This window comes from Falco naumanni, chromosome 3 (genome assembly GCF_017639655.2).
Source record: "Falco naumanni isolate bFalNau1 chromosome 3, bFalNau1.pat, whole genome shotgun sequence".
In the NCBI taxonomy this organism is placed as follows: Eukaryota; Metazoa; Chordata; class Aves; order Falconiformes; family Falconidae; genus Falco; species Falco naumanni.
Genome location: NC_054056.1, coordinates 74,604,266 through 74,624,610, shown reverse-complemented (window position 1 = coordinate 74,624,610; position 20,345 = coordinate 74,604,266). Strand labels below are relative to the sequence as shown.

At 40.9% G+C, this 20,345-nt stretch overlaps 1 protein-coding gene across 1 annotated transcript; it reads left to right on the top strand.

The window, feature by feature from the left end:
- The first annotated feature begins 6,939 nt into the window (after window positions 1–6,939).
- Window positions 6,940–20,103, top strand: LOC121084178 (epidermal retinol dehydrogenase 2-like). The gene is made up of 7 exons (XM_040585351.1): window positions 6,940–7,034; window positions 7,809–8,165; window positions 12,095–12,226; window positions 13,706–13,805; window positions 15,480–15,624; window positions 16,585–16,707; window positions 17,206–20,103. The coding sequence occupies exons 2-7, from the start codon at window positions 7,836–7,838 to the stop codon at window positions 17,297–17,299; spliced, it is 924 nt and encodes a 307-aa protein (XP_040441285.1). The 5' UTR covers window positions 6,940–7,034; window positions 7,809–7,835; the 3' UTR covers window positions 17,300–20,103.
- The last annotated feature ends 242 nt before the right edge of the window (window positions 20,104–20,345 follow it).

The following is a 20,345-nucleotide window of genomic DNA, read 5'->3' as shown; positions in this document are numbered from 1 at the left end:
ATTCAGGTAATGCTTTTTCTTTCTTTCATGAGCAGAAGACAATGGTGTAAAGCAGTATAAATAATAGGTGAATTTCTCTCATAAAAACGGTCAAGGTAGATAAGCCACATGAGGCTTTGCTAGAACATATACATCAGCATTTTTCAATCATGACCTGTAATATAAATGAGTTTTACTGTGGGTCTTTCACATTTCTCTACATTTCTATCTTCATCTCTGAAAATATCTAGCTGATAAGGTGAGAAATGAAGCTGAAATGTCAACTGCACCACATTCCTCTGTCTAGAAAAATATTATGTGGAAGAATATCTTTTTTATTTTATTTTTTGTTAATATGGCATAGCTGTCATGCTATGACAGCTAATGACACAGATAATGTGACAAAGTCGTTCTTGGAAAGTGATTAACTCATTCTTTGCCCATCAGCCAGAAAAAAAGCTGTCAGCTTCCATCTGAACAGAAGCAGTGGAAACCAGTCAAAGCAAAGAACTTCCGTGGGAACCCATGCATGCTTAAACATTGCTTACCAAGCTGCAGACCAGCAGAGTCGAGATATGGGAGGTGTTTCGCTCCCAGGTACCCATCATACTGAGTTTCCCTGAGACAAACATTAGTTAAATGAGGTTCTCAGGCTAGATCCAGAGGCTCAGAAGTAATAGATTCTCCCTCTGAATTCTTCAGAGATCCTTTAGACTCAAGGAGATTCACCATCACTGCATAAAATTAATCTGTTCACAGCATCATGCCCATTCACAACATGCAGTGCCTGCAAATGCCTTTTAAACATACCAACGCTTACTGTCCCAGCACCAATCCTTGTGGGCCCTCAAAAGGCTAAAGTCACTGGTGATATCTGGCCAAAGAAGATGCCAGCATACCTACTCTACCTTCTTGTAAATGTGAATGCTATCATCATTCAGTTTTCTCAGTATTTTAATGGAAAGAGGAATTGAAACACTAACTTAACCTGAGGCAAAATAAATAGGCATAGTAGTAGGTAAAGAGAAATGCTTAGAGGAAATAATTTTCTGAATGATATCCCTCATTACTGAAGACACCTGCCCTTCCAATTCCTGCACATCTTTGCTATCTGCTGTGGTTCACTGGCCCTGTGAGTACACTCCAGCTGTTCTGGCGTCCTGGTTGCACTTCTTCCTGGCATCATTATTCTCTGATTGGTGCTTTTCAGACTATTTGATTATTCAGGTTCGTTAGATGCATTGAGTCATGCTTTGAGAAAACTCCACCTACTACAAAACATAGCAGTTTGTCTGCCTAAGTGCCCAGACATCCATCAGCCACCTTTGCCATCCCCTTTGCCACCAGCTCTGTACTCTCTCACTACCGTTGGGGTTCAGAGTCCCTGAATCCAGCCCAGACTCTCTGATCTCATAAAGCGATCTCAGAAAACAGATCCCTCCTGAGCAGAAATACCAAGTTTCCTTCCCCTTACCCATCACTATTAGGCTCTACAGTGCACAGTGACACCGGGTGATGTTTAGTCAGGCTCAAAGAGACCAGACAACCTGCTTCTGTAGTCTCACCACTACTGTCACTAACATAAGAACTCAAGAACTTTTTCATAAGAACTTTTTTTTTTTCAGCATACAAGAAGGGCATATTATTTAAGAGTACATTCAAGTGCCATTATACCCATATGCAAACAAACAACCTACCCTAGTGAAGTAGACCAATTGTTTATCATTCAAGCTGAAAAAGGTTAAAGAGAGAAAAGAATATATAGCTCCATAGCCATAAATAACTGTAGTCTTTTCAATTAATTGGGAAACAGGGAATACCATTTGACAGAAAGAATAGACTATGTAAGGAAAGACATGTATGTCCTTCCAAGCTTCTTCTGGGGAACATGGACATTTCACCCTGGGAAGCAAAGCCAGTTTTCTTTTTGACCTGCCTACATACAACCGAAAACTTTATAACTTTGTCCTCTGCTCATTTGCCTAAACCTGATTCCAAGATGTCTGGCTTTTTACTTCTAAAAAGCACGGTCAACAGCAGCTTTTCCCAAATGACACACATTTCTAGGGATTTGAGGTTCTTCATCTTAAATCCTTAAGTGTCTTTAGGTACAATAATGCCAAGCTCCGTGCTTTGTGCCCTCTTCCTCAGGAACAGCACAACAAAACAGCCTTGTGTTTTCCTTGGGGTGATGCTCTGTGAAACTTACCCCAGATATGACTGTACCATCATAGATACCACATCTGGATACCACAACATCGCAGGCAGTACAAACCGGTGCTGAGTAGGCATGTAGTCCAAGCACCTTCATAGTCATGGGGTGGTGCTGCCCTTTGACTCATGCTGTAATTACCAATGGGCAGAACATGAAGCACTTGCAGGGTTAGATGCGGACACAGATGAGCAACAGCTTCAAAGACGGCTGTGGCATGCACGAGCCTGCCGAGGCATCCCTACATAACTATAGAGATCTAAGTTGCAATGCCTCTGTTGGCTGAACTATAGGATTTCTTAAAATCAATAGCTAAGGATATGTTTTATACAGTACTAAAAGTCTTTCTTAAATGCTTATGAGCACAAACCCTCCTGTAGCTGCAGTAGCCTATAGTTAGTTACCTCCTGGATCGTGCCCCAGCAGTACTGCAACAGCCATCTGATACAGCAACTCACAATTTTCACTTCAACATTGGGACTGGAAATCAAATTAATTTGGCTCACTGTGTGATGAAGTATATTGAACCAATGAGAAGAAAAGGAAAAAACACTGAAAAGGAGGTCCTCTCTGTTCCCTACTATTCCTTGGAAAGAAAGCAACTCATGCTTTGATTAAGGATACAAGATCCATGTTTTTTGAGCTGGAACTTCTTTTCTTCTTCATTTGTAGGGAGTTACAGCCACTGCCTTTGTACCCCTGATAGACTTCATCCTGAGGCCGAATGAGAGGCTCACTGCCAGGTGTATTCTTTCCTGGGTGCTCTGTTCTAGTCCTGAGTTTTGGGCAAAGCTGTTAGAAAGAATATGCATAGATCCAAGGGATACTTTAATTTTGTGCTGAGGGTTTCATTTCCTTCTGATGAACTAATAAAACCACTACTTTGATTTCATTTAACTTAAGTCTTAGCTATCGGGTGAGATTTCAGACTGACACATTTGACCCCTATGGATCAAAAGAACGTGTTAACAGAGAGAGCTGGAAGACAATTCCCTGCCCTTCTGAAAGTTAAAGTTATTAAAGAAGGGCTAGAGAGTTAAGGTTGTCATATATCCTATATAATAAGGGATTCCCATATTTCATTGTGTGTTCCATACTGGATTACTCTTAAAAATCAATCACATGACTAAATTCAGTATCACAGACAGATATTATAAACTTCTTGTCTAGATCCGTATAAAACCGGACATTTTCTTTTAATAATATCAGTCCACTAACATCAGTAAATAATAGTGACCTCCAGAGAGCTGCTTTTGCTCACCAGTCCTTACCAGTGCTAAACAGTTCACTTTTGAGGAATTAGGCATATCTGGATTTTTTGTTTGTTTTTGTTTCTCCAAATGTATGAATACAAATTACTTTACCGCATGATCTGCAGAACTACATTCATTGTTGGCACTGACACAATATCAGACTACTTTTAAATGTCTGGAATAAAATTCTTTGACAAATTCAGCAAAGATCTAAAGCACTACTAGAGTCTGCAGAAAGTAGTTTTGTCAGAAAATATTAAAATATCACTTAATTTGTCTGTATTTATCAAAGCATTTGTTTGGCACATCTCTTTGCAGCACATGAATGGCTTATATTAAGATTTAAAAAGACAAACACAAGCCATTGAACTGCCTAGTAAAATAATTATTGGTCAAACACTTTTAATAAAGTAATCTTGTTCCAGTAAATATTTTTTTTTCTTTTTCGCAGTAGAGTTTTACATTTTACATACTGATAATACATTAATGCCTTATTAATATGTTGGTACATGCTTAATAATTATTCATTAAAAGCTGTGGAATTTAATAATTACTACTAATTAACAATGTATATTTAAAGTATACATTACAGCTCAGACATCAAGATGCATTTCAATATTATTTGCCTCAGCATCTTGCAAGTAAGCTTCTTCCCATCCTCAGTAACAAGAAGTTTGTCAATGTGCAATCCACAAAAAATATTCAGAAGTTCCAGCTGGCTTGAGAACAGGAGGTAATTCTCTAATCTTTACTACCAGTCAAGAAGCTGATAAAATGAGTTACGCTTGCATTTACTACGCATGCCTATAGCAGTTTTGACAATTCTGCGTATCATAACAAACATACACTTACTGAAATATCATGCCATCTTTATCACCTTGACAGCTGCAAGCGTGCCAGAAGATGTACACCATGAAAAAGCCTCAGCCAAATCCCTCACTACATGGGTAGATTTTAGCATGTGTCTTTGACCAATCCTTATGCAGCCAGAAAAGGCAAGACAGTGATTTATGGTAATAGACTTGCTTGATAGACTTAACAGGCTTAATTTGATATGCCTGCTATAACTTCTTGTAACATGGAATATACACAAAGTATACAAAGGTGCATAAAGATACTGGTGTACTGTTATTTCTAGATGTTCTTACTTCTGTTATGTCAAGAAGTTATTCTGTGTTATTTAGAAGGGGGGGAGGTTCCTCAACCCTGTTGTATTTGATCAGCCTGTCAGAAGACGAGACCCTTGTGCCCAACCAGCCTGTCCGCTACCTGCGTTTTGACAGCCCACTGTATCGGAGGGTGACTCGACTGACCTATTCAGGGACCCCCGCTGGCAGCATCACTGAGTCAAATCCCTTATAACAACTATGCACATTTCCAGAGACTTATACAAAGTGAACTTCAGCTGAAGATTTTTATTATACAAAATACAAGTTTGTGACTCGAGGATTGCCAGTGATAATACACTGACTGCAAAACAGCTCACTTAATAACAGCTAGTATGAGATAAACATAAAGTTCTTACACAATAAGCGCCCCTATGAAGGAGAAGACAAGTTCAGCCTGTCAACTGATCCCAGAGGTTATGATGGAGCTTGTATTAGGTCCCAGTTTTCTCCAGTTCCCCCCCATACGCGCAAAGTAATTTTCCCAAATGTGGTTATTTCTGTTCGTGATCTTGTATCTTGTTAGTGGCATACCTTTAACTTTTTAATTGATCTATTTGTGCGTTTGTCCTGTCTCATATATTTAATAGCTTTTGTAGCATTATTGACTTTTTTCAGTGCAGTCAAACATTGGAGACAATTTCTTTCCTGTATTTTTACTATCGCTTATGAAATGGAACTTTTGGTACAAGCCACTTGAAGTTCAGTGCAGACCAAGGTACGTGTGGGGCTAGATACTAGTTGCTGTGTGTACAGCAGCCAGAAGAGGAAGTTTCTCTTTGACAGCAAAATTCAACATTTTGAAACACTGGGACAAAATTGGGACGAAAAGACACACATACACGATTTCCAAATGCTAAACAAGTCTCTAAAGGACCCATCAAATCTAGCTGGTGGTGAGCAGAATGCAGCCTATCCTAAATACACCGTGTCACCCGAGTCCCTTGTCACTTACCACATCCACTCTCTACCCAACGCTGGCAATGCGCTGCAACCCTCCACTACCACACTGAAGCCTCTCGTTTAGGTATCTAAGTAATTAATCATCATTGTCATCTTGGCTACTTACAGAACGATCGCTAGCTGCCCCTCAGGCCAGGTCGGCGGCAGGGCAGGGGAGGTATGTACGCATTCACACACCCGCATAGCCATGTGCTTTGGGAGCAGGTTCCTCCTGCTACCGCTTGCAAAGTTCTGCTTGCAACACCGCCCCCTACCGGTGTAGTTTGCCTTGAAACGTGCTAACAAACAGCTCCGCTCCGTTTCATAACCAAGAATTCACCACCGAATCATCTCGCCGTCCCCCTTCTGCAACCTGCTGCTTTTGCCGTTGTAATTTCTGACTACGGCATAAGATCCTTGGAATTACCTTGCCCACCTATCTTACGTTGGTTGGCACCTCGTTTGGCACCATGGTTCATTGAGGCTTTGAGACGTGCCTTCAGCCTCGATGGATGTGTTTCACCTTTTGCCGGCACCTGAACAGAACATGCAACAGGTAAGTGTGCGCAGAAGCACATCACTGACAGCACAGAATTTTCCACCGTATTTCTCAGGGCAAATTGCATCAAATTATGTGAATTACCGTTTTATTTCAGCTGAAATGAAAAATGCCCCATCATTCCCCCCAAAAATGTAATCTGTTTTTAAACTTTTAATTTAAAATTTAAATTTTAAACTACAAAATCGTGTTTACAACACAGATGTGCGGACCAGAGCGCACCGTGACTTTATTCAAAGTTCTTCCCTCCTATGGCCTGCCAACAAACCCGACAAGGCCTTTGGCATCACTTACTCAAAATGCAAAGTACCGCCTTTGGCATCACTTACTCAAAATGCAAAGTACCGCCAGTAATTAGCGCTCTCTTCATTTCCCTTTTTACTATGAACAGTGCGGGAAGATGCCACGGTGGCCGGGGCAGGCTGAGCGCCGCAGCGGGAGCGCCCCGGGCCGGAGGGCAGCGCCGTGCCGGGGAAAGGTGCCTGGCCCGCAGCGCTGCCGGCCTGCGGTTCTGCAGCTGGTAACGCCTGTATGGAAAAGTGAGGAACCGCAGCTGTGTTCTGGAAGATGTGAAGCAACGATAAACAGGTGGCTTCACCGGGAGGCACTTCTGACCGGCATCTCCCTTTTCGCTCCCATCCCAGCCAGCGGGCAAGCTGGTGAAGACCGATTTGTGTTGTTAATTACGAAGTGTTTAGCTCCGTAACCACAACGCCGCCGCAGCGGAGGCAGCAAGGGCGCTTGCTCCCCAGCCTCGGCGCGGCCGCCCTGCCGGCCGGGCGGGCGGAGGGTGCCGGAGCCGCCCCGCCGCTCTCACGCACCCGAGCGCCGCCTGCCCCGGCCGCGCACCTCCCCAGCCCGCCCCCGCACAGAACCAAACCCCGGGGCGGGCCGGGCAGGTGCGGGGCAGCCGGGCGCCGGCGGTGAGCGCGGGGGTCGCGCCGGCTGCGGGGCCGGGGCCGAGGCCGGGCGGGGGGCGGCCGCGCAGCAGGGCGGCCAGGCCGCGGCGGGAGGGGGCGCGCAGCTCTGCCGGGGCAGGGCCGGCGGGGAGGGGACCGCAGCCGCAGGGAGGCGGGAGTCACCCCCTACCCCGGGCCGCGGCGGCGGGCGGCGGGCTGGGTCCGGCCGGCCGGCGGTGGGCGCTGCCCTCCCGAGGCCTGTGGAAGAAATGGTGTGGTCTGAAAGCGGGACGAAAATCAAGGCCGGTAGCCCCCAGGGCCGTGCTTTTCTGTGCGGTCGCTAATCCGCTGTTAAATGACAGCGTAGGTCGTGTGATCCGGGCCGCAGGGCACTGGAAAATGGATCCTTTCCTTTCCAAGGTTGTAGCACACCAGCTTTTTCCGTACTTTTTCTTCAGCTAATACCACCTTGCTATGAGAACAGAGTACTCCATAGCCATTGCCGCAACATACCTGTGTGTACACAAGATGTGTGTTACTAAACCTTTTTAAAAACCGAGGTGGAAGCTGAAGACTCTGGAACGCAACAGCAGGTGTGTAGGAGCTAGCAGAAGTTACTTGCTTTCATCCTACTAGTAAGAAGACAGCAGCTATCACAAGGCTAGTAAGATATTTTGTACCTGCACAAAATAACAACGTGAAAGAAATAGTTGTTTGAAAGCCAGGCTCTTTTTTCAGTCGGCATCTGAGTGTTTTGAGGGGCCAGTAACATAATGTATTTCTGCGTTTGTTTAACAGAAGAGGGGTGTTTGTGCCTGAAAAATCATGTTCAACTTCAAAAATGTCCTGAAGATACTAAAGTTCCTGAAGTCACTACTTTTTTTAATTTTTGAGAATTTAATCTTATTCATAGTTCCTTCATGCAAAAAAACTTTTGCTGGGGAAATAGTGCTTATTACTGGCTCTGCAAATGGGATTGGAAGGCATGTTGCCTTAAATTTTGCTCCTTTGGGAGCAACCTTGGTTCTTTGGGACGTTGATGACGAAGGTAACAAAGAAACAAGCAGATTAGCCCAAAAAATTGGAGCTAAGAGAGTGTTTCCTTACCACTGTGACTGCACCAATAAGGAGGAGGTCTATGAACAGGCAGACAAGGTAAGATACAGCTTCTGGCTTCTGATTTGGCTTCTTGCTTCTGATTTTTTGCTTCTTTTGCATAGTAAATGCTATTGAATTTTATTATTTTTTTTAAGATATTGCACTGTTCGCTAAGGGAAGGAAGTACTCATGTAGGGCAATGACCTCGTTTTGACAAGTAGCTTCCAGATGGAACTTAAACTATGTTTGCAATAAAGTGACTGGGGTTTAATCTGTTCTGTCAAGCTGTATCCATTTCCAGTCTCCGTTGTGAGATGGTTACTTCTTTTAGAAGGAGTATGATGAAACATGCAGCAGAGGTTAGCTCCATGATATCAGCTTATTTAATCTTTAATATTCTTTTAAGATACCAATAAATAAATAAATAAATAAATACCCAACCTAAAAAACATCAGCGGATATTGGGGTGGTAGGGGTGTCTTTTTTTCTTTGTCTGTTTGTTTAGAAAATTGTAATTCCGTAAGGGCCATGTGGGGTGTAATGCTTTCAGAAATATCATTGGGACATGGCTGCTCTCCAGTCAACTTGATGGCTCTGCTTCAGTTTATGTTTTGGTTAATCCAGCTGGAAAGTAAGGTAGAGAAGGATTCCATTTTAAATTGCATTCTTGTGTTGTGCTGACCTATGCTTTGTAAACTTTATTTTTTAATCGTTATTATCAGAATCCAGAACTGGACATTAACATTATTAATTTTTACTTGTCCTTAAACTACAAACTGCCTGAAAATATTTCCCAGTATAACCCGATTTATAATCCAGTTAGCCACTCTGCCATTTTATCCAAGGATAAATTCCTCTTCTGCTAAGTACATATACTGAGAATTTATATATGTGACTCTCAAGTCACATCTTTGACGTTCTGTGTCCACAGGCATACATCAGAGAAATTAGCTAAAATGTTTAATGACACGTGAATGTTGATAGATGGTTTTGAAATAGCCTTGAAATGTAACATTAGTTTTCTAAGAGTTATCAGGAGGCCTCTTTGCATTGTGGTTGTTGCTTTTACTTTTGACCAAAACAGTTTAATTCTTTCTGAAGACAACTATGAAAGTTTGAAATAGATTTTTTTTCCTCAAGAAATATTCCTGATGAAAAGTATTTCTAAAGGGTAAGTTAGATCCAGGATCTGTAAGTATCTGGAACTGCAATTCTCATGCTTGCAGTCAGCAAGGTATTATTTTACCCATACTTGTTAGCAGCATTTGGGGCACAGCCAACTAACAGTGCACAGAAGAAAATTCCACTTGAGGCCGTTGGTGCTAGATGTTAAGAACCACAAGTGATATCATAGTAGTACTTGGACAGTGGTGGCAAGGATATATTGTACCATAATAGTATGTCTGCAGAGATGAGCAAGGTATTCGGTGTCCTGGCCTGTGCTGACCCAATACTCAGTGCTCAAGGAGGATGATTTTTGCCAAGCACTTGGGCAGTACAGATGATGTGATCCCTCTGTAAGGCACTGATTACGACTCCTACAATTTTGGAGTGGAAATCTCAGTAACTTCAACAATAGTAATATCTGTTACCACTTCCCAGCAAGACGAAAAATCAGTCAAAGCAACTTATGGTCTGTACTTCAAATACGACACTTGATCTTTATTTGGAATGCTACTATAAATCGAACAGCAGTTCTTCTAGAATCCCCTTTTTGCAAGGATGAAACTCACTTTAGAATTGACTGAGATCAAATCTCTTTTAAAAATAACATTTGAAATTGGCATTAAATCCCTCTTCCCATAAATGCTATCTGCTTCTTGCAAAGATATGCAACAAAATTATTAGTTTAAGCTTATGTAAGTAATTTCTCTGTTGGAGTTTTCTGTTGATGCTGAATATTTTGAAATTATTTGTTTGTTCTTAGTTTAACAGTCTCAAAATGTTTGTTTTGTGCACTCAAGTAATTCTCAGTCTCCAAACACATTAACCAGATCAGCCACAGGGCTCCAGCCTGCAGAATCTGCTGTGCCAATATCAGCAAAGAGTATCCTGAAGTGGGCAGACTGACCTACAAGCAGAAACTCAGAGCGCTGTTTAAAATTCAGGAATTGCTGTTAAGGTGTTAAAATACTGTTAAGAATACCAACACCTTTGTAGATATTTGCATGAATTGAACAGCCATGATGGAGCCAGGTGGTTTTTTTAGATCAAGTTTTTCAGCTAGGGGTCTCTTCTGCTCATAGAAATACCTGCAGCTTTTTGACTGGTAATATGAAAACTCTTGAGCTTGGGCACAGAAGATAAAGCAAGAGCAGAAAAGTTAAATTAATTGCTTTTATTTGGTATATTCACTGCAGGGGAAAAAAAAAAAAAAGGTATTTTCCATTAATGGAACCTTACTTTCTAGGAAGGAAATAAGATCATCAAAGTCCCTAAAGAAGAGGTTTTAGAATAAACTGGTGAACAGCAACTAATTTTCCGGGTCAGGCAGTGTCCACCTGGGGATTCTGAAGGAAATCAGATAGGGGTCTGATGAGCTAGAAATCCGTGGGGGTTGTTTTGCTATAACAAGTGTCCAAGGAATGATGTCAAGTAAAACATGCCAGATTTAAAGAGCGCTTGAGAGGACCCAGAGAAACTACAAACCTGTCTTATAGAAAATTGGTAGAAATGACAATAAATAGAAGAATTAATAGACATCTGAAGAAATACATAACAAAGCTTGACTTTTTGTAAATGGAAGTCACGCTTCCCACATTTTTGAGGTAGTGAGTAAACATGTCAAATGAAGCCAGGTTAAATAAAATGCCGCCATTGCGGAAACTATGTTGTAAAGAAAAAAGAGGATCATCATATGGACTGACATGGCAGTTAGAAAGGTACGAGTGGGGAGAAAGTACAGATCTATCCTACAAAGGAAGAGTTGGGTATTCCTGCCATACTCAGCAGTGTCTGGATTTGCATTCGTTTGGGCAGGTGGAAAGGTGCTAGTATCTGAGCCCTGCTTGCCTGTTATAAGATATGTGTCTAGGACACAGCTGGAGGAGTACCAAGTCTTCACTGAATGCTGAGGTTCCCAGAGAGAGCCAAAGGAGTTCAGCTGTTGGGGAGTCAGATCCAAGTACCTGTTCCCAAATTGCCAGACAGTAGCATATCTGGGATTTTTATGTTTTTGTAGTCTTTACACAGTTTTTGAGACACCAAATAACTGCCTGTCGCACAAAAAAACTCTGTGGTGAGCCTGATTCTTAATACTATAAGTAAATCTTGGCATCTGCTTTGATATAAATCCAAGTATAATCCAAGGAATCAAATCTTTTTATAACAAATCCAAATTGAGCTAATGGTGATTTTGGCCTTCTCTCCAAGTGGTATTGTCTATTTCATGGTACATGCTTCTGTGCTCAAAGGATTGGTATCTCCCAAAGATCTGTGCTGAATTCTCTTTTGATCAGTAGAAAAGATCTGGAAAAGGGGTTGAACAGGCTTGGCTGAGGAGTACAGATTCTCACAATACCAGAAAGAGGGGTCAAGAAATGTTCAGGTTGCAATTTAAGCATGCTCACGGTGCACACTAAAGCTTTGTACCTCATTATCTTAGGTTCCTGTGGAAATCAAAAGTATTCTGGAGTTCAGGAAGCAATTAGACAAATTCTTGAGGGGGGAAATCATGGGAATATATTAAATACAAAGGTCTAGATACCTTATCTCTCCCAGGAAGATCCTGCACTGCAGAGTCTGAAAAGCTGAGGCGTACACTGGAGGAGACTTTAGTCCTGATCCTTTTTTCACTGCTTTGTGCCATGAGACAAGGGCTATGGGGATAGATGGACCTTTGAGCTGATGCAGTACAACAGTTCTTAGGTATTTACATTTCTAGTAGATATATAAATACTTGCAAATATCACTAAACGTTTTCATAAACAAAGCACAAGAGGCGAGGATGCCTTCTAAAGCTTCCTGTTTATCCCTTTTTTATTCAGGTTAGAAAGGAAGTTGGGGATGTTACTATTCTAATCAATAATGCTGGCATACTGCTTGGGAAAAAGTTCTGTGACGTTCCAGATGAAGATTTTGAAAAGTCCTTAAAAGTCAACTTCTTCTCTCAAGTCTGGGTAAAGTACTTTTTTCTCTCCTGGGTGACCAAAAGTCAGGCAAGTATTGTAATGCAAGTAAAATACAGTCAAGTATTTAAGTGTGAAAATCCCCATGGTGGCACCTACCTGGGGAACCCAATTTGGAATAGGGATGGGAAGGGCCTTGAATGGGGGAAGATATGTATTTTTGATCATCCTGTAATTGGAGGCACACCAAATTCACAGGCCCCTCTGTATGTCTCAGTAATATTAACACAGACCTGCTTGAGCACTCTGATAAATCAAAAGTTTGTGCAGCTGTGTCATCCAACATGCTGTGTCTGTCACAGCTGTGGCTGAAGTTAGTGCTGACGTGATGGCATGTGACTTTCCTGCTCCTGGTGTCTGCTGGCATCAGAAGGCTTTGTCTAATAGACTTGTAGCATTCAGGGAGGTACAACCAGTGCTGGACTTGACAATGTTAGGTTTATGGTTGGACTCCATGATCTTAAAGGCCTTTTCCAACCTGAATGGTTCTATGATTCTGTGCTGCATGTCCTAGTCACCATCTGCTTAATGTACATAGAAAACTAATCTTGATAGTATTATCTTTGTTGTGGTTTGTTTTCATACCTCTGAAGGAATTTGCTGTTATTTAAGGTCTCGGTTGACCTTTAGAAGGTTTTGCTGTGAGGGAGTGTTACTCTTGCCCCCTCTAGCATTTGTGTTTTATATGCCCGAGTGAGTAGCCTGCATCAGGGAAAAATGTAGCTAAATGGCATTTCTCAACAGAAAATCATTGCAGATGGAAGTCCTCTAATAATTTTCCAGCCCACAGTGCATCATTCTTCCAAATACTTAAGGTAAAGGGACTGAAAGAAATGTTCTACCTGACAGGTCTGAAGAGACATATGGCAGGACAGTGACCATGGGTCCTCAACCAAAAAACCATGTAGTAGGCACACACATCTGGAGTCAAATAGACATTGCAAGACATCTGAGCTACTGACAAAAAATTGTTACTGCTCTTGTCTTTTGGGAGTTTTGTTTGTTTGTTTGTTTGTTTTTATCTTCCCCCTCATAAAACTCTAGTGTCCTCCTATATAATTAGCATCACCCACAGTGGTGGTCTGGGGTGCCCGGAGTTGTCAGGCAGTTTGGTGTGTAGCAGCTGGGGCTGGTAGACAGCTGAACTCCCCTTGATGTGTTGACTTCTGGCTCCCTCTTGTGTACCAAATCTTTGGTAGTAGTCTCAGACAAACTGTGAGGAGCCAGAAGGCAGAGAAAATAACAAACTTTGCTGCTTTTAGCACCATTATTTTAACGCTGGCAGATCTTCAGATAGAGGGCAGCCATTCAAGGAAATGCGCTCTCTCATTTCTAAATTCTTAGAGATAGAAGTTCAGCTGGGCCTCTTGTATATTGAAGACCCAGAAAGCAAATCAGATTGTAAAGCCTAATTTGGAATGCAGTATTTTTGGCATGTCTCATTATGAAGGGGGTTTTTTTGTCTCTTAGACTTGCAAGGCCTTTCTTCCAGCCATGATGACCTGTAACCGTGGACACCTGGTTAGCATAGCCAGTGCAGCAGGATTGTTGGGACTGTACAGAATGTCAGGTTAGTATCATCAAGTGCCATTACAAATTAGATCTACATACAAACAACTTTTCTTGGAGATCTCTCGAACGCTTGGTTTAAGCAGTTTATCCTGACATATCGAACACTCAGGAAGAGCCTGCAGATACGAAAGGTGGTGGTGTGTTGAGGAGGATGATGGTGGCATGTTGCCTCAGTGGCAGAGGGAGCTCACTGCAGATTTTACTGTCTGACTGCAGCCTGTCTTACCTCCACAGAAGAAAGACAATACAGCTCATACATGTGCAGTGAGAGGGAGCCCCGCATACAGGTTGTCTAACACTTTCTCATGCCAGGTTTTTTGCAGATGAATGTTCAGAGTTCTGAGACATACGTGGGTTACGCCTGGAACTATACGTTTAGTTGGAAAATGGTTTACAGGTCCAGTAGGCATTTTTGCAGAGTTTTCCTCAAGATTAATTTGGATGAACTGTGTTTTAAGCTATTTAACAGCTCCATATTCTCGGCTGTTTCCCTCAGGAGAGCTTTCTGCTACAGTCCTGACTATTTCATCAGCCTGGGTCTGCTGCCCAGTCTCTCCTCGAGGCTCTCTGACATCTTGATCATATCTCTTAGGTGATCCTATGAGAACGTGAACTTCAGTGTAATAAGTGTCTCATGTTTCTTCTGCTGACTGATGGTGCTACTGTAGTGTTATTTGCCACCTGTTATCGTTGGGTCAGTTTCTATATTGATAATAGGTCACATCCAGCTTTCATCATTTCTCTGTAAGGCTTATGAAAATGGACCTGCATTTATAACTTTTTACACTGTAGCTATGCATTATGTATAGTTCCATCATCCACTGTGGTTGAATCCCTGAAGAATAACAAACTGTCTCTGATGTCAGTTTTTGAAGTTACTATTTTACCAAAATTGGATTTTGTTGTATCTAACTGTTTTCACACACATTTGAAAAAGCCTTAGGAAACCACATGTAAATTTCTGTATTAAAATAAGGTTCTTACAGTTGCAAAATTATAGAATATTTGGGTTGGAAGGAATCACTGGAGGTTATTTGGTCCAACCCCCCCCCCAAATAAAAGCAGACACAACTTAGATCAGGTTGAACAGGGCCTTGTGAGGGCAATTTTTTGTTATCTCCAAGGACAGAGTTCCATATGTTCAGCAATAAAATTTAGACAAGATTCAGTCTTCCCAGGCAAATAAAATGATACTGTAGTTGCAGGGCAAATCAAAAGAAGTAATAGGTTAAAGCAGCATTTATAAGTAGGATATTTAGATTTTAGCACCAGAAATAGTTCTTACTGAAATGTAACCTGTAATATTAAAGGGTGAAGGTGTTCTGAAATCAAAGAAGGCCTGGCTTGCATATGAGTATCTGGAAATGTACATGAAATGTTGAATAAGCTCATCTTCCTATATCTCTCTATAGTGCACTCAAAAAAAAATGTCCTCTGGAAAGCATTAATCTTATCCTCAGAAAACTGTGCATCAGTCATGGGAAGAGCCATTAACCCTCAGAGTTAGCATCACCAATATGCACAGCATCCTTAAAATACTAATTACAAGACTTCTACTTACATAATTAGGTAATTTGAGGGCTTAAATATTATTACAAAGCATTGATTTCTGTATATAACACTGGGATGCTTGTGACATACTTTGGCTATTTCTTCTTTCTTCACTTTTCAGATTATGCTGCAAGTAAGTGTGCAATCATTGGAATGATGGAAGCCATAGCTTCGGAGCTGTATCATGCAGGAAAACAAGGCATTAAAACCACAATCATTTGCCCTTATTTTACTAATACTAAATTAGCTAAAGGTTTTCAATGCCAGTAAGTAAAACTATTTCATATGTAAAAAAGAATCACTACTCACTAGATATGCCATGTTCAGTCTTTAGCTATTATAAGGTTGATTTGCTTTTCAATTCAGTATTTTTGCCCTATTGGCACATACAACCGTGTCTCAACATAAGAAATCCCAGTGTTGTGTACAATTAATGACTGACATGCAACAGGGACTGTATAATCTCACAATCAAGGAACAGTTAGGGATGCACAGCATTTTTTAAGGCAACCTTATTTGTTAGCAGAATGGGCACTGACTGTTGAGATTCTCTGCCCTAAGAAATTTTTGGCACTGTGATTACAGTTATGGCTCTCGGGATACCCCATGACGTGTCCCACTATCTGTATCAGCAGGTACTATACTTCTCTGAGTGAGTATAGCTGTGGTGGTAGTACTGTGTGGGTGGCTGTATGTCTGTAGTGATGGGAGAGGTGGCAGGCACTCTATTAGTCATTACAGTACCCGTGATCTTGTTTTTTCAGTGCTCTGCTCCTGCTTCCACCATTCATCATCCTGTAGTAGCATATATTATGTAGAGCACAGCATTCCTCCTGGCTGGAAACAGGCCTGGTCCTGGTCTGTTTAGCTGCTGCCTCAACATCTACAGTAGAAAAGGAGGAGGTGTGCAAAGGGCATCACTACTATGCATAGAACAGCATATAGTAGGGCTTAGCTTGGTAGTTTTCAATGCTGCAGTCGCTGTGGGCATGAGCTTCATTAGGGTTGGAGCAGGGCTTGCACAAGTCATTAGAATTCACATCACCAAAGCGTTTTCAATTTATTTTGATGATAGCAGGAACAGAGAGAACTGGAGACTCCTTTTGAAGGCTACTTGAGGGGAAGGGGAAAAATTCTTAAATTATTTAGTTAAATTATTTCTGTGTCGGAATACATCTCAAAAGTAGTTTTACAATTTCATAATACTTCATTGCTTATTTCACCAGAAACCCACTGCTTCTTCCTGTTTATGATGTAGAGGGTGCAGCCAGCAAGATCATGGATGCAATTCAAAAGGAAAAGTTTTATCTAATCATGCCTCTGACTCTACACTTTCTTGCTTTCAAAATGTAAGAATGTGACTCATCTTCTAGCATTGCCTTCTTTCCTTTGCCATATGTCTGCAAAATCAGCAGGAAAGTTTAGTAAAAACAATTCTTTAGTTAGTATTCCTGCAGCCAGTCCAGTTATATGCCAAATTATGAAGAAAAAGAGGTTGTTATTTTTAATAATCTAGGTGAAAAGCATTCCTCTGTCCACTTCTGTCTCTAATATACATCTTAAGATATAGTTATGGGGATACAAATTTCAAAAGTTTTCCTGTGGTGGTATACTGGGAGCAATGCCTGGGCTAGAACTGTCTGCTGCCAGTAACTGCCTTCACCACTGGCTGCGCTTTCTCAGAATGGCTTGGTCTGTCATTTGTTCCCCCCATTTATAACATGAGAGCACCAAATGTGTTATTGCCAGACATTAGAAGTATTGAGCACATATAACAAATTTATCATTTGTTTATTTATACATTTTTCTAAAAAAACATAAGGCTAACTTGGTGTTTGTCTTATCAGTCTCATTCCTAGAAAAATGATACTACTCTTCGAATCTTGCTTTAAGATCACCAACAGCTTGGATAAAGCCTTTGGTCGGAAGGAAAATGCTTGAAACCTTTCAGTCAAAATATTCTGAAGACCTCAAGTGCCATCTAATTGAAAATTTTCAGTAAAAATTAATTCAGAATCATTCACTGACAGAAGATTTGCTTCTTGTATGATATCTGACATTGCTGAGCATGCAATTTAATTCTTCATAACTGTCTTTTAATCACTGATTTATAGCCACAGCCTGCTCTCTCACTTTATGATGACATGCTGCTTTTATCTGAGCTCTCAATAAAAGTCTGTATGACCTGGCAGGGATGTTTGACTTAATTTCATACTCTGAATTCTCAATTTCTAAGCAAAATCTCAAAGCATGGGAAAAACACACTACTGTTCATGCAGAAAGAAAAAAAACACAAAGCATTTAACATATTTCCCTTTCAGTGTCAAAACAGCACTGCAGTTCACACAAAGCCAAAATGAAGAAAGGCACTGTGGATGATGTGCTCTGGCTGATGAGCTGCACAGGGAGCCTGTGTCCTGAAGAGGAGTGAACTGCAATGAGCGCTGATAAAGTGCAGTGCTGTGGTGCTTACCGTGCTTCTCATTAGTCACAGTGCACTTTTCTAAACACAGTTCTACAGGGGATATGTGCCTTGGTTTTAGTCCATGGCTAGAGGCTGTTACTGGATCATTTATCAAAGGTTGTGGCTTAGAAAGAATGTTTTGTAAAACTGTGATGGTGGCAAAAAAGTAATGTGCCTACTCAGAACGGAAAGGTGATGAAGCCCCCACAACCAGAGGAAGCAGACAGGAAAAAATCCGTTACAGAAATCACCCATTTATAAACATAGGTTCTGCAGTGAGCATCTGCTGTAGGCAGCTACATGTTGAACACTGATGAAGTCCACAGGCATCTGACTCCCTTCTCTGACCCTGTCGGCTCCTATGCAGCTTTGAAGTACCCTGCTGAGGCCAGATAATTGGGTTCAAGATGTTGTGTCCCAGGTTAGGTCCCTGAACTCAGCAGCTGAATCTGGACCTGCAAACTGGTCCACACAGTTCTAAAGGTTCAGTAACTTTAGTAAAATTACTTAGAAAATAGTTGACTTAAGAGTACTGTGAGGAATCTGTGCAAGAAATCTTTGGCAATTTTCAGAGTAATTTCTGAAAAAATCATTAAAATTCAAAATTACATAGGTGTTATGTTAAGTGACCAAGCAACAACTTCCCATGGACTGTATGGCTTTCAGAGACTGAAATTTCAATGAGGTGTCTGTTTGTTGAAACATAACTCTGCTGTAAATCATGGGAAAAAGAGGACAGACAGGAGGAATACCTCATGTGTTCTTGGCCAGTTATGAGCTAGCTCTTGGGCAAAATCTCATATTTGGAGAGAAGTCACAGCCATGTCCTTCAGCTGTCTTTGAATGAAATAACAACCTAAAGATCTTAAAGGAAAAAACTCCCCAAGAGCAGAAGTTCAAAGATTAGCTAAGCAAAAGTATTGCCTGGTACTTAAATGATAAAAATCAATCCTCATGCAAATTTTCAGAAAATGCTAACGTAAAACATTCATAATTTGCTTAATTTAAAAATAAATAAATTGTAGACCAGAATAAGGAATCTACAAAGCATGGTTTATAAAACTCCACTGTAAGGAATTCAAGAGAACCTTGAACGGTCATCTATTGCCCACATTTGTCACCATGTTTCTACTGCACTTAATTAACCCCATACTTACAAGCTCCCTTCCAGCTACAAATGCCTATTGAGTGCACAGTCCAACTAAGAAGCTATTTTTTCAAATCTCAGTGTTTTCAAAGTAAACATACATTCAGTAAATTTTTTCATGTACCCTATAGATATTACGGGGAAAATTTTAGGTGATAGAAGGAGAAACCTATCTGAAGTTTGGCTCTTTAGAAAGCAATGTGTATTGATTTATACTCTGAAAAACTCTCTAGGTGATCAGTAATTGAAATATGTTTTTTCTCCTACTAATGAGACAGGAACAAAGTCTAAATTGTTTCCCTGCAAATAATGATCATTTTCTCAACTGCAAGCAAATATATTGAGTTTGGGGATTTCCTTATTCCACATGAACATTGCAATTTGATCTATGATTGGTTTTAAGAATGGTTACAGGAGACTACAAACTGCCATGACATTATATTTGTGAATGTATTTAGGGCCTGAATATGCTTAATACATAATTTCATTGCTTGCAATGTAAAGCTTATGAACAGGGCTTCCAAGGTGAGAGTTCTATATTTCAAAATTCTTTGTAAAATGAGGCTCACATTTGAAGTAGTTACCTTTTAGTGACATTAGGATTTGGTGGACTAACCATCATTAAAAGTCCAGTATGTCAGGATTAAGTATTTGTATCCAAAGAGCACATTGTAAGGGCTCTCCTTTCAGTACCACTGTTTTCCACCCCCACCCCCCCCACCCCCCGCAGTTTCTTTAACTAAAATTTGTCAACCTTACCACCAACATTTGAGGTTGCTAAGTTTACCATCTATATACACAGGACATGAAAACTTTAATAATAATATAAAGGAAATAACGCTGTGTTTTCTAAGCCATGTTTCACCTACCCTGCATAGCCACCTTGCAAAGCCTTCCTCTGTATTGCTGCAATCTCTGCCAGGGGTACTCTTTGGCTCCGTTTTTTTCCTGGCTAATGTGCTTGTCTCAAGAAGGAATTTGTAAAGCTTATGCTTTCTAACTCTCATAGTGATCTGTTAGATCTTCTTATCAGCCTTAGAAATCAGTAACTCACTCTTTTTTATGAAAATACCAGGAAAATATTTCATTTTTTATTTGTACAGAAAGAAGCGTGATGGATCCTGTAACAGAGTTCTAAACCTGTAAGCTAAGACCTTCCTAATAAAGTTCAGAAGACTCAATCAGATGCTGTTCCTTTTTTGTAATATAAAATTATTTTGTGTTTTGAAATATAATGTACCACTTAAGAAGCATCTCAGAGTTACTGACAACTCTCGAGAAACATGTACTTTCCTCCATTGAGGCTTTCATCTTATTTGGAATTCCGCCACACAAAAACAATGTTGCAAGAGAAATTCTCTTACCGCTGAAGCTGC